Consider the following 13396-nt stretch of genomic DNA (forward strand, 5'->3'; position numbering starts at 1 on the left):
TTGGTTTACAGTCTGGCGTTACATATTAGAAAGGATGCGTACAGGGCAAAAGTGAAGGTCTTTGTATGTGAATCTTGGCTAAAAATGCAAAAGTTCGCAACCAAGTCCTATTCTCATTAGAAAGTTTGGAAACCACTATTGTAGATGACTAAAGAAAATAAATATGTGTGTGAAATATTTCTTACTTTTTCTGATACACTTATTTATCCTTTTGATATCCTTTACGGTTTCTAGACTTGGTCAACAGGTGGAATTTTCACCAGAATCAAGTCATACACTTTCCCAAAGCCGGGAAGCAAAAAGGTGCATAAACATGGTGTTTTGTAAATTTGCAAATGTGTGGAAGGACTTACCCTCATGAAGCTCACTTACAGCTCTTTTCAATGATTTGGCTCCATGCCTTGCTGCTAACGCTCTGTGCACATTTGGCAACTTTCTTCAGCTTCTACTTCTGGCCTAATATAATTAACCCATGGCTCAAATTTAGCTATGTAAAAGAAGTGATTGCATTTTATTTGTTGCCAACATGCTGTGCCATAATATTCATAACTGTAATAATAATGAGATCAGTTTGGTAGAATGGAGTTGAAAATAAGCTAGTATCACATGTGTGGGTGCATCTTTGAAAACTGCCTTTATGTTTCAATGAAACAATATTTATAGTTTCGTTTTAAATCTTAGTTTTTGTGTGAGTTATCTCTCTCTGAAACATGGGAAATGTGGAAAACAACTGCCCCTGCTTCTTTAGAGAAAATATTCCACCCCTCTGTTCTTCTACCTCCCACTATTGTACCAGCTAATAACATGAAAGCTAGCACTGAGCATATGTACTCTCCTGCCCCCCCCCACCCTACCGAATTCCAGGAGCTATGCATTTTAGACACAATGATTGCTGGAAAAAGCCAAAGCCAATCACAGTGGCTGCAAGCTGAAATTAATCCTTAATTCTCCTGCAAAAAGGTTTATTTGAGGACAAATGGATGAATGGTGCCCATTTGTATGTTACATTGCAAATAAATATAAATAAAAATACTTCCTAATTTGTGGAGCAGATTGGCACATGCCTGCTTCTTTCCCATAACGTTGGGTCAGATCAGTTCTCTCTGTGAATTTTCACGTCTGTCTCCTTCATGCTAGTCCTAATGAATTCTGATATGAACAAACCTCGTATTTAAAAGTAAATCTCCAAACATTTAAACTGGTTTAGCCCTACTTAGTTGGCGAAAAGACCAGTGGCTTAGGACAAAATTTAAAAATATTGAGAGGGCAGGAAGCACAGGTATTCCATAGTTCCTGTCTTGGTGTTTTTCTGTTTTGTTGAAAGTCAAGAGTTTGCATCTTCCCTAGCAAGTGCACGTACCAAAGTATAAAACGAGTGTCAGTTGGGAATCTCATATCTATGTCTTGCTCACTACTTATCCCCTTTAAATGTATTGTTCCAGTGACTCAGAAACAATTTCCCACTTCCATATATTAACAGGATACACAAGAAATAATATATGCATGCACTTTTTATAGTTATTTCAGAAGATGTGCACTTGTACTATAGTGTTTAGAGACTTACTTCTGAGTAAAAATGTTTAGGATACAATTGCTTGCTTTGCAGAGAGAATAGAGTTGATTTGTCTGATGACATGACTTCCCTTTAAATCAGTCTTATCTTAAACACTACATTTTTTCTTCACCCAGGCATCTTTAATAGTGTTACTGATTGGTAGAGATGCAGGAATCTAAACAAGAGTAAGGCTGATAGACAACACCAAAATTCTTTTCAGGATCTTTGTTTCTTTGCAAGTTACACTGAGTGACACAAGCCCTGGACTCATTCCGCTGCAATCCCATCAAAATTTACAGAGTAAATATTTAAAAGATCAGCTCAACAACCTTAACAGCAGAAAGGCCCAGGGTGTACATGTTGCTTTTAAACATAGACATGGCACTGGGTCCCACAATGCATTTTTTTCCTATACACCAGCCTTTGGCAACTTGGTAACTTCCAGATGTTTTGGACTACAGTTCCCATGCTGGCTGGGCTGATGACAGTTGTGGACCAAAACATCTGGAGGGTACCAGGTTAGCAAAGTGTGCTTGCTGTACACAATCTACCCACAGGTATTCCTGGCTCAAGAATGCATTGACCTTTAATGGGAAAAAACTAGGTAAACACAGATACAGGTGGCAGAACTTTTCCAGACACCAGAACTCTGGGAATTTCACCTGTTTGACCTGAGTGCCCTCCAACTGTCGGCACTAGTTGCAGACAGAATAAAATGTAAGGTGCATTTCAGTCATTTAGTATTGTCCTTTTGTTGACTTATGCTGAAAAGGGCCAGAGACATAGATGAGTGAGTTCTTAGCACAATAGCAAACATCTGGAGAGGGTGGAAATGGTTTGTGGGATGAACCTATGTCTGCCACTTTCATTTCAAATGTTCGTAAATGTGTCAACCTGGGCTCACTCTCAAGCTTACCGATTCAGAGTTTGCGGGAGACCTGTTTATATGCTGCATATGCCATCAAAGGGAATCCATGAAAAGCATAGTACTGATTGGAAGAATAAGACTGAGCAGCTCCAGATTAAGCAGATGTAGGTTTTTTGAAAAAGACCAACTTTATTTGCTATTGAGTTCTCATTTGAACACAAAGCCATTAGTTCAGGCATAGGCAAACTTGGCCCTCCAAATGTTTTGGGACTACAACTCCCATCATCCCTAGCTAACAGGACCAGTGGTCAGGGGTGATGGGGGTTGTAGTCCCAAAACATCTGGAGGGCTGAGTTTGCCTATGCCTGCATTAGTTAATTCCCTCATCAGGAAGTTCTCCGAAATACTTGCCAGAATCCTTTTCTGCTTTAGCAGCATGTCTCTTACCTTGCTGACACAGATATGCAAGAAACAATCTGAAGATTTAGGTAAGCTTCGCTCGCTTTCTTTACTCATGCTTTCATTGCCTACATCTTTCATTGCTTAATTTTTCTTATCATGCTCTCTTTAATACCCCAAATATGTACTAATGGAAAAATCTGTTTGTGTGCCACAGCCACCTTTACCTGTCCGGAATGATGATTCTGGATTACCTTTTAGAACATCAACAACATCATTACCATCTGCCGCTTTCTCAGATAACCCTTATGGGCCACCACGCATAAAGCAAGGTAGGCAATTGAAATCAGTTCTCTTTTGATAATAGTTGTTCCCCAAGTTTCCTTCTTATTTTGCGCTGGACAGACTTTTCTGTAGAATATTTGAGGCACTAAACATGGAGAGTGATAGAACCCTGAGTAATTGTGACCATTCATAATGCAGAAACCTTTTTTTGAAAGAAAGAAAAAATTCTGGAAACGCTTTTCCTATTTAGAACAAGTATTTTTTCCGTCTATAAGACGCCCCCATGTATAAGATGCCCCCTATTTTGGGGGATTCAGATTTAACCCAGTGGAAAAACCTAGTCTTATACACAGAAAAATACGGTATATTTGTCACCAATCTACATCTTTGCAGCTATCTGTACTTACTTACTGACTTAGAAAATTCATAAACGACTTGATTAAAAGGATCTCCAAGCAGTTTACAAATTGAAATTGTAAGATTTGTAAGGTGATTTTAAGTACCGCTACTTTCAGGTGCTGATATTGCTGGAGAGTAATAATGGCAACTAGAAATTCATGCAATTGACCCGGTAATTCAGAGAGAAACTGAGAAACGTCCTGTTTCAATTTGGTACAGCCCTTGTCACTGGTGAGGGCTGGTACCCATGCAAAGGCATTTCTTTTCTCTTCTAAACTGTAAATAAATTCCAGTTTAGCAATGTTTAGCAAGGGTGTGTGAGAGAATATGCTACTTGAAAAGGTACACAGCATTTTGAGTGAAACCCAGCTCCTCTCAGAACCCCTTCTGTTGAGAAAAGTACAAAACCCCATGATGCCCGTGTGAAATTTTAGGAAAGCCATTATTCAGATGAAAGCCAAACAGGTGCCTGTTAAGCAGCACAGCAGGGGGAGATTGGAGAGAAGAGCTGACAAATGGGAACTGAAGGTGGGATAAGGTAGGAGTTAGTCGGCAATGGAAGTGCAGCTAAATTGAGTCTGGGAGGAGGACTTGACATAAAAGTCTTTGCTGCAGAACTGGATATCAATGAGGGAAGTCTGGAAATGATAGAGGCTTGCCAAATAGCGGTAGGGATTGTTGTCAGCATATTGCACCGCATAGGAGGTGAAATGGATGAGAAAGCAGGCAGAGTACTAACATTTGACAGGCAGGGAGCACAGAAACATTTGTGTGCCAGAAAAAGCTAAACCTGTTCTGCTGTTCAACACCCAGGTGATCAGAGGTTGCCCATGGACACAGAGGTCTACGAGAGTCCATACGCAGACCCAGAAGAGATAAAAACTAAAAATGTCACCCTGGACCGAAGTCTGCTGGTCCTGGAAGACCACGAACTCGGTTCTGGTAATTTTGGCACTGTGAAAAAAGGCACCTATGAAATGAAAAAGTAAGTTTTGAAATGCTGTCATCTTACCATCCTTCCCTCTTGACTATTATTTTATTTTATTTGTCATATTCCTTTGATGATACTGCTGTTCTTAAGCCCTGGACCAGACTTCCTTTGCCTCAATCAATAGAAGCCCATGAGAGAGAGAGAGAGAGAAGGACCTGCCCTGCCTTCTTATATCTGTAGAGGGATGCAGGTGGTGCTCTGGTCTAAACCACTGAGCCTCTTGGGCTTGCCATCAGAAGGTCAGCAGTTCAAATCCCTGCAAGGGGGTGTGCTCCTGTTGCTCTGCCCCAGCTCCTGCCAACCTAGCAGTTTGAAAGCACACCAGTGCAAGTAGGTAAATAGGTACCGCTGTGGTGGGAAGGTAAATGGCGTTTTCATGCACTCTGGTTTCCGTCACAGTGTCCCGTTGAGCCAGAAGTGGTTTCGTCATGGTGGCCACATGACCCGGAAAGCTGTCCACAGACAAACGCCAGCTCCCTCGGCCTGAAAGCGAGATGTGCGCTGCAACCCCATAGTCACCATTTGACTGGACTTAACCATCCAGGGGTCCTTTACCTTTTACCTTTACCGGTATCAGTAGCACAGGTGTCCAGGATGGAATGGGGTATGACAGCCAGGTCAGGGGGGACCTCCAGGTTGGCATCCCAAAGGTGTGTGTACTGACACCACCATCTCAGAGCTCCCTTGAACTCACCTACACCCCGTTGCAGCAAGCAGAAGCACTTCCAGTGCCAAGTGGGTGGCACTGCCATGCCTCCTTCATCATGTGCACAGCCTATCGCAACTGTTGTCCTCTGGATATTTTAGACAACACCTCCCATAAGCCTTGCCTGCAGATCACCAGGTTAGAGAAGATGGTTTGGCACCAGAGTATGTTCCATAAAATAACTATGATTTATTTTTCTACAATCCATAATGTTTTATTTTGGGGTGGCCTTTTTAACATTAAGGGTATATTAAGTCCTTTTCACTCAGTAATTTTAAAAAGCGAAAGCTTTTAATGTGTGATCCCATATATTGTTTTCCCTAAAGAAAATCAGTAGTTAGATTGCATAGATTCTCTGCCTCAGTGACACAAGGCGGCACACAATTGTATACATTTTGTATCATGTACAAATTTTATCCTCTGTTGGGGGTAAGGTGGATGGATGAACCAGGCCACACATAATTAATAAAATGTCTGACCTGCATCTTATGTGAACTAGAGGAGCTTTCCCCATAATTGTATTACCATACTAAAAAAAGACTTCACTTGCTGAATTTCTGCCTGCTTTTAAACCTTGCTGTCTCCTAATGCCATTGGGACGTGTTTTCAAAAGATTCACTTGTTGAAACAGACTAACAAACAGTGTTCCGTCATGTGTACGTTGCTCATTGCCCTATGCATGTCGTGTTTATTCCCTTTTAAATACGCTTCCTGAATACAATACAGTATGTTTTCATAACTTTGGGTCTTTGACCTGTTTTGATACATAAGCACCAAACAGCAAAGCTTTCCTTTTCTTCTTTGACAACAAGAACTTGTGCCTTTGACCAGAATATATCAATTTTAAGTGCTTATACCACCACCAACGATCCACCCCCAAGAATGCTCCCTTTTCCCCATCAGTGGGAAAGAAACCAATTAACCATATTTGTGCCGGTATATTTTGCTTCATAGCTTTTGCTTTAGAAGGACTTAGAGTGCATGAATTATGCAATGCAATGTTGCCTGTTCCTCCTCTGAGGTGTTGCATGCAGCCGCATTTGGAAGCAGAAACTGGATAGATTGAGCACATGGCAAACAGACAAGAAAACTTTGAGCACAGCATATAATGTAGGTTTCCTGGTGGTTTCTTTTCAGGGGAAAGAAGACAGTGGCTGTGAAAATTCTCAAGAACGAAAGCAATGACCCCTCCTTAAAAGATGAACTGCTGAGAGAAGCAAATGTTATGCAACAGCTGGATAACCCATATATTGTCCGAATGATAGGCATATGTGAGGCCGAGTCCTGGATGTTGGTAATGGAAATGGCTGAACTTGGCCCCTTAAATAAATATCTGATAAAACACAGGTAAATTGGCCGTCCGTATTATTTATTGAATTATTGTGTGTTAATAGGCAAAACTGATGGACTAATCACTAGCTTGAGTAGTTTTCCAAAGCTTTATTTTCTCCAAGAGCACATTTACTACTGGTTTGTAAAAAAGAAGTTCTACTTTCCCGTCACATTTGTGAAATTCAGTCAAAAGGTGAAGATGTGCTCTAAAAGAGTTGAGTACATCATTACTGTTTGTTCTCCAGTATGGATCCCTTTGAGATGGGATCCCTTCGTTCTTGAAAAGTGTAAGCACATAATGGATTGGTAACATAAGTATTTAGTTAGTTATGAGATATTTGTCTCCCCTTCACTCACATGAAAGCAAAGGGTCTGTTTCTGACTGGAAGCAAAAGGACACATGCCGTCAAAATATTTTCTGGATAGTTTGCTAACCCTTGGAAACAGATTTTTAGTTCATGGGGGGAGGGCTTTAAGGGACAGGAAAGGAAGAGCAGGTCTACTTGTGTAACATTGGATTCCACACAAGCAAAATCCAGGAACAACTAGTTAATTACCAACAAAATAAGTGGAATGGAATAATAAGGAATGAAAATTTACTACAAATTAGTTCTGGTTTTTCAGAGATGTCGCAGAAAAGAATATCATTGAGCTGGTTCATCAAGTTTCCATGGGGATGAAATATTTGGAAGAAAACAACTTTGTGCACAGAGATTTAGCTGCGAGAAACGTACTGCTGGTTACACAACATTATGCCAAAATCAGTGACTTTGGACTTTCCAAAGCCCTTGGTTCTAATGATTATTACAAGGTACTATTTCACCCTGTAACTTGTCTCGACTGAGATTTCTTCTCATGGTGTCACTGTGGCTTCCTGTGATGTGCATGCACTGTCATTGTAGTTTAAAATTTGTTAGCTGTCCTTCAACACAAAACATGATCAGGGCAGCAGGCATGGCTCTGCAAGGAATCTTTCCTTTGCTACAAACACTCTCGAAACTACTTTTATTTACAACATGCAAGCCATCACTGCTGGGAGCTGAGCAAGGCAGGGGCCTGGGGGCTGCAGGTACAGCTATATGTGCTCAGTAGATTCCAGCAGGTTGCCCACACATCAGTGTACACATACACACACACACTGATGACATCATTGGCTCACAACATGATGCAGTACTGGGAAAGCTAGATCCACCAGTGACTAACCTTCCCTCTCTGATGGTGTCAGAAGAGGGTGGACTTTAGAAACTGCAAAACCGTAATTGCTTCCTCTTATTGCTGTATGCTGTGTTATATGTCTAATATTCTCTCTTATGTGTGGCACCACTGTAGGCAGAACATTATGGGAAATGGCCTGTCAAGTGGTATGCTCCAGAATGCATGAACTTCTTCAAATTTTCGAGCAAGAGCGATGTTTGGAGTTTTGGTGTTTTAATGTGGGAGGCCTTTTCCTATGGGCAAAAGCCATACAAGGTACATTTTATATGCTGCTTGCCTTCATTAAACATCCATATTTTAATACAGATTCCGGTCTTGCTGTGCTTGTGCTTATGTAGCCAAAACCATACCACTGGAACGCAAGATGTTACCACTAGTAGACTTAGAGTCATGCTGATGCATGCTCAAGTATTAAAAAATTGTGGGGGGGAAACGGGGGCGGGATACCCCAAACAGCCCTATAATAACTCAGTGGACATGGACTAGTGATAGATTGAGAGGAGAAATAAAGGGATAACTAAGGGGAAGGGTGAATGGAGTGGCTGGAACAGGAGGACAGAGAAATATATGTGGCTATATCTGAATGTAAAAAGAACTATCTTGTCTGGATCGGTCTCTTCCTGGTTCCCACTAACAATCTATTTTTAAATGTCCCCAGGGATAGAAGAGAAAGCTGCCCTAGACTTCAGCGCAGAATTTAGTATAGGTGGGATTCAGCACAAATATGCCTACCCAACTCAAAACCCAAAATGCAGATTCAGTATGCTCAGTGGGCACAGAGTGCTGATGGACTTGTGGGGGTAGGAAGCACATCTGGGTTGGTAGCCACGAGCAGAATAAAGATGCTGGAACCAGGAAGAGGAGCACTCTACACTCCATGTTGCTGCAGAGCATCACTTGTCCCTAAATAATTGAGTTTGACAAAAATAAGTAAATCCTTTCTCATTCTGTTGCAGGGTATGAAAGGTGGGGAGGTTGCTCAGATGATTGAAAGAGGAGAGCGAATGGAATGTCCAGAAAACTGCCCACCTGAGGTCTATGAGTTAATGAAATTATGCTGGACATATGAGTGAGCATCATCATATTTGTATTTCTTCTGATAAAAATATTGGATTTCTTGTGCTTTTCACTCCCCACTCTGTCTTCGCTTTTTCTGCATTTTAAACCATGAAATGAAAAGATGCAAACTGCCCTTGAAGGAACATTTCAAGCCAAAGGAATAAAATGTGAATTAACAATAATCGTTGCCCTACTTAACACAGTAATGAAAATGAGAAGTAATGCCCTGCAAACCAAATTGCAATATAGCTTTTAGACGAGATAACATAACTTTTTTATAACCACTGTGCACAGCTACATAGCAGCTGATTGTTTCTGGTACAGTGTTTTTCAGAAACGGACTGGCAAAAGCTCGTTGAGCAGAACACTGGGCTACAAGAGCTGTGCAACATGAAAAAAATGATTAAAAATATACACAGGGGGTGGTTTTTTTAAAAAAAAAAACACCTCAAAAGTACAGCGATGTTTTTGGCACATCTCACAAACAGAAGACCCTTCCTTCAGTGATGAGGGTGCCCTAAATCATTGCAGTAGGGTGCTTAGATGATTATCACTCAGCAAATGTTCTTTGTCACATGGGAACCCAGAACAAACTAATCCCAGGGGATGGTGTTCTAGGCGCCCCTTTAAGTACGTTTTCTGGGAAACTCCTATCTATATCTCTGAGATAAGTTGTATAAGACAAAGGAGCATTATTGGCTGCTGATCCAGTTCTGCTTGTGCTCTTCAAGGAAGGGTCAAGAAGTAGCTTATTCCTCCCAGCCTCACAGGTTCTCCTTGAGAGCTCCCACCCCCTTTGTGGAGGGGATAGACTCTGTATTCATATTGCAGCCAGGAATTGCAATTTTACTTCAACTACCTGCATTTCTTCTCATAGCCATTATTCCCTTGCTTCATCTGGTGTAAGGCAGCTTGCTGTTTATTGCTGAGTCAGAACTAGGGGCTAAATATCTGTATTGCCCTCACAAACTTCCACCTAGTAGTAGTAGTAGTAGTAGTAGTAGTAGTAGTAGTAGTAATAATAATAATAATTTATTCTTTATACCCCGCCCATCTGGCTGAGTTTCCCCAGCCACTCTGGGCAGCTCCCAATCAAGTGTTAAAAACAGTACAGCGTTAAATATTAAAAACTTCCCTGAACAGGGCTGCCTTCAGATGTATTTTAAAGATAGGATAGCTGCTTATTTCCTTCACATCTGAAGGGAGGGCGTTCCGCAGGGTGGGCACCACTACCGAGAAGGCCCTCTGTCTGGTTCCCTGTAACCTCACTTCTCGCAATGAGGGAACTGCCAGAAGGCCCTCGGTGCTGGATCTCAGTGTCCGGGCTGAACGATTGGGGTGGAGACGCTCCTTCAGGTATACAGGACTGAGGCCATTTAGGGGTTTAAAGGTCAGCACCGACACTTTGAATTGTGCTCGGAAACATACTGGGAGCCAATGCAGATCTCTCAGAATCAATGTTATGTGGTCCTGGCAGCCACTCCTAGTCACCAGTCTAGCTGTCGCATTCTGGATTAATTGCAGTTTCCAGGTCACCTTCAAAGGTAGCCCCACGTAGAGCGTGTTGCAGTAGTCCAAGCGGGAGATAACTAGAGCATGCACCACTCTGGCGAGACAGTCTGCGGGCAGGTAGAGTCTCAAGTCATCGTACCAGCTGGTAGACAGCTGCCCTGGACACAGAATTAACCTGCGCCTCCATGGACAGTTGTCAGTCCAAAATGACTCCCAGGCTGAACACCTGGTCCTTCAGGGGCACGGTAACCCCATTCAGGACCAGGGAATCCCCCACACCCGCCCGCCCCCTGTCCCCCAAAAACAGTACCTTCTTGACATTGCTGGGGAGCAACATTTTCTGGCATTACCTGCACATGTGGTCAAAACCCATCTCCACTTTCGGTCTTGAGGTAATGATGTCTAGAAATTGCCCATCTAGACTTAAATGAGGAGAGAGCAAAGAACGTGTGTGCCTAAAACAAAAACAAAATGTCTTTCTTTTACAGCGTCGATGATCGGCCAGGATTTTCTGCGGTGGAGTTCAGGCTGCGTAATTTCTACTATGACATGGCACAATAAGAGCACTGTGTACTGAATGGCTGTAAATGGAGACACCATGCTGGAGGCAAATATGAAGAATGAAGATGCTCTCCGGTGAAAAGAGTTCTGCTGTACAAATGCCTTTGCAGCTTTTCAGAGTGTTTCTGCAGGAATCGTTTTCCCAGTGGGGTTGCACTTGTTCTTTAGATATTAATTGTGCTTTTAACCTATTGATGCTGTTGGACTGGTAAAAATGCTGGAGAACCAAGCAGACTGTCCCCACGCAATTTTCCTGCTCTCAGTAGAATACCCATAATGCTATTAAGAGATATTCAGTGCCTTATTTGTTCTTAGTAAATAAGGAATATTGATACTGCCACTTTCATAAACTTTCCTTGGGACAGTCAACACAGGGATTGATTTTGGACCGGAACTGAGTCTTGAGCCTGCTTCAAGTAGCCGAATTCAGCCTTAAACTGTTTTTGCAAATGCAAAATGCAGAAGAAGTGTGTTGTTCATGTGCTAAACAAGAGCCTTGCTTTGGCCTCTGCTAATACTTCTTCCTCACTGTTAAGTCCTATTGAACACAGAAATTTAATTATTCTGTAGGCTATGTTCCACAACAGCAGCCTAATCACGCCCTCTTTCTTGATCTATATAACTTAAGGCTGCAATACCTAAGGAAATACTTGAGCAGTATTCTTGTTGATTGACTTCTGAGTATACATTTTTAAAAAATGAACTATAATTTTCACAGTAACGAAATACAGTGGTACCTCAGGTTAAAAGCGTAATTCGTTCTGGAGGTCTGTTCTTAACCTGAAACTGTTCTTAACCTGAAGCACCACTTTAGCTAATGGGGCCTCCTGCTGCCGCTGCACTGCTGCTGCACGATTTCTGTTCTCATCCTGAAGCAAAGTTCTTAACCCAAGGTACTATTTCTGGGTTCGTGGAGTCTGTAACCTGAAGCGTATGTAACCCGAGGTACCACTGTAAATAAAATACACAAACTATCCACCAGCAGTGCAACTAATCTTAACCGGTATCTGCAGGCTGTAGCCACCAATCCAGTGTGACTGTCCCATCTTGTAGGCTGCTGAAAAGTACTTCCATGGGAAGACACAGGAGTTGATGGGCATCACCTTTGGCAATACTTTTGCTGCCCCTCAGAATCTCCAGGTGAGCACTGCAAATCTCAGGATTTGCTTGCATGGAGAGGCTTAGATGTGACTCAACCAAGGAATGCAGCAAGAGCCTTCAGATTTAGCACCCAATATTCAGGAATCCTTTCACTGGTCCCCATGCATAGTTTGTCGCATTTTAAATAAGCCCTCATTGCCTGCATTATTGCTACAAGAAGCTGGCTGGCGGAAGGCGCATCCCTAAATTTCCTTCCCCTAGCACCCTGAAGGGCCCCTAGATTTACTGTCTTGAGCATAAGCACTGGCCCTAAACAGTGCTGGATCCATTCCACAGCCTTAAACTGAGCTTTCTGATGTGGTTTTGTGGCCTTAATTGTGTCCCTGAAGACCAGCAACCAAAATGATCATGGAACTGCAGGAACTCCCCTATGAGCAACGGTACAACAGTTGAGTCTTTTCAGCACCTCAAATGCATCAAATAGAGAGGATCATGACATTTAAAAAATGGAATATCTCTTTGTAATCAAGCAATGCTGCAGAATGTAAACTTAATGCCAAACAATCAGATTCAGAAATCTTAGCACTAGGTCCTATGAATGCAAAATGATTTTTTTAAAACAGTTTTTTAAAAAATGAACTTCTATTTTCGTTGCCTATTTATGTACAGAAAACGCTTCTCTTATATTATTTCATATGGTCTACATTTTGATTTTGAAAAACAAACATCTGTTTATTCAATTTTTTCTGGCTGTTTGTTTTCCTTGGTCTGGTTTCTCAGTGCCTTTGTTCAGGGCCAATTTATATCACGAGACATTTCATGGATGGTGGTGGGAGTTGTGTTAGGACTGTGGTGATATCCCTTGTATGAATTTTGTGGTTCATACAAGCCCTGCCTATGGTTCATAGAAATTTGTGAGTGATGTAGATTGGGGAGTGCGGGCAAGGTAACTGGAAGTCCAGTCATCAGGAAATGTCACTTTCATTTGCCCAAGGACATCTATATCAGGCATAGGCAAACTCGGCCCTCCAGATGTTTGGGACTACAACTCCCATGATCCCTAGCTAACAGGACCAGTGGTCAGGGATGGTGGGAATTGTAGTCCCAAAACATCTGGAGGGCCGAGTTTGCCTATGCCTGATTTATATCTATTGTGGTTCTGTGGGAATGCTGATACGCCCAGGCTGTTGTATTAGGTGCAAAATTCAGCTGCCTACACATTTCAGTTTATGTTTTAATGTTCCTAAGCTTTTGTAGCTGCAAAGATGTTCTTGAGAGGGTGCAGGCAATGCTTGCTGTAAACTCAGAAGCTGAAGATACGACTGGGAATCTCGATAGCTGCCTGAAATGAAGGGCTCATTCACACTTCCATTTGCCCCACTGCTTTCAGATTTCCCGTGGATTGCCGTTTGT

The 13396-nt window shown here is 42.1% G+C and overlaps 1 protein-coding gene and 1 long non-coding RNA gene across 4 annotated transcripts in view; both read left to right on the plus strand.

The window, feature by feature from the left end:
- Nucleotides 1–11184, plus strand: part of SYK (spleen associated tyrosine kinase) — a 36727-nt gene extending 25543 nt beyond the window's left edge. For 2 of the 3 annotated variants that reach the window (XM_081880463.1, XM_081880464.1), the window contains exons 7-14: nucleotides 235–303; nucleotides 3040–3154; nucleotides 4320–4491; nucleotides 6341–6550; nucleotides 7160–7346; nucleotides 7865–8005; nucleotides 8707–8819; nucleotides 10810–11184. In XM_081880463.1, the coding sequence (XP_081736589.1) occupies nucleotides 235–303; nucleotides 3040–3154; nucleotides 4320–4491; nucleotides 6341–6550; nucleotides 7160–7346; nucleotides 7865–8005; nucleotides 8707–8819; nucleotides 10810–10882 (1080 nt within the window). In that variant the 3' untranslated portion in view covers nucleotides 10883–11184. The remainder of the gene's footprint in view (nucleotides 1–234; nucleotides 304–3039; nucleotides 3155–4319; nucleotides 4492–6340; nucleotides 6551–7159; nucleotides 7347–7864; nucleotides 8006–8706; nucleotides 8820–10809) is intronic. The other variant, XM_081880465.1, reaches the window with a different exon arrangement.
- Nucleotides 1–12726, plus strand: part of LOC309352220 — a 100372-nt gene extending 87646 nt beyond the window's left edge. The window contains exon 2 of the long non-coding RNA XR_014161148.1: nucleotides 11828–12726. This is a non-coding gene — a long non-coding RNA (uncharacterized lncRNA). The remainder of the gene's footprint in view (nucleotides 1–11827) is intronic.
- The last annotated feature ends 670 nt before the right edge of the window (nucleotides 12727–13396 follow it).

This window comes from Podarcis erhardii (assembly GCF_964252035.2).
Source record: "Podarcis erhardii genome assembly, chromosome: 11".
Taxonomy (NCBI): Eukaryota; Metazoa; Chordata; class Lepidosauria; order Squamata; family Lacertidae; genus Podarcis; species Podarcis erhardii.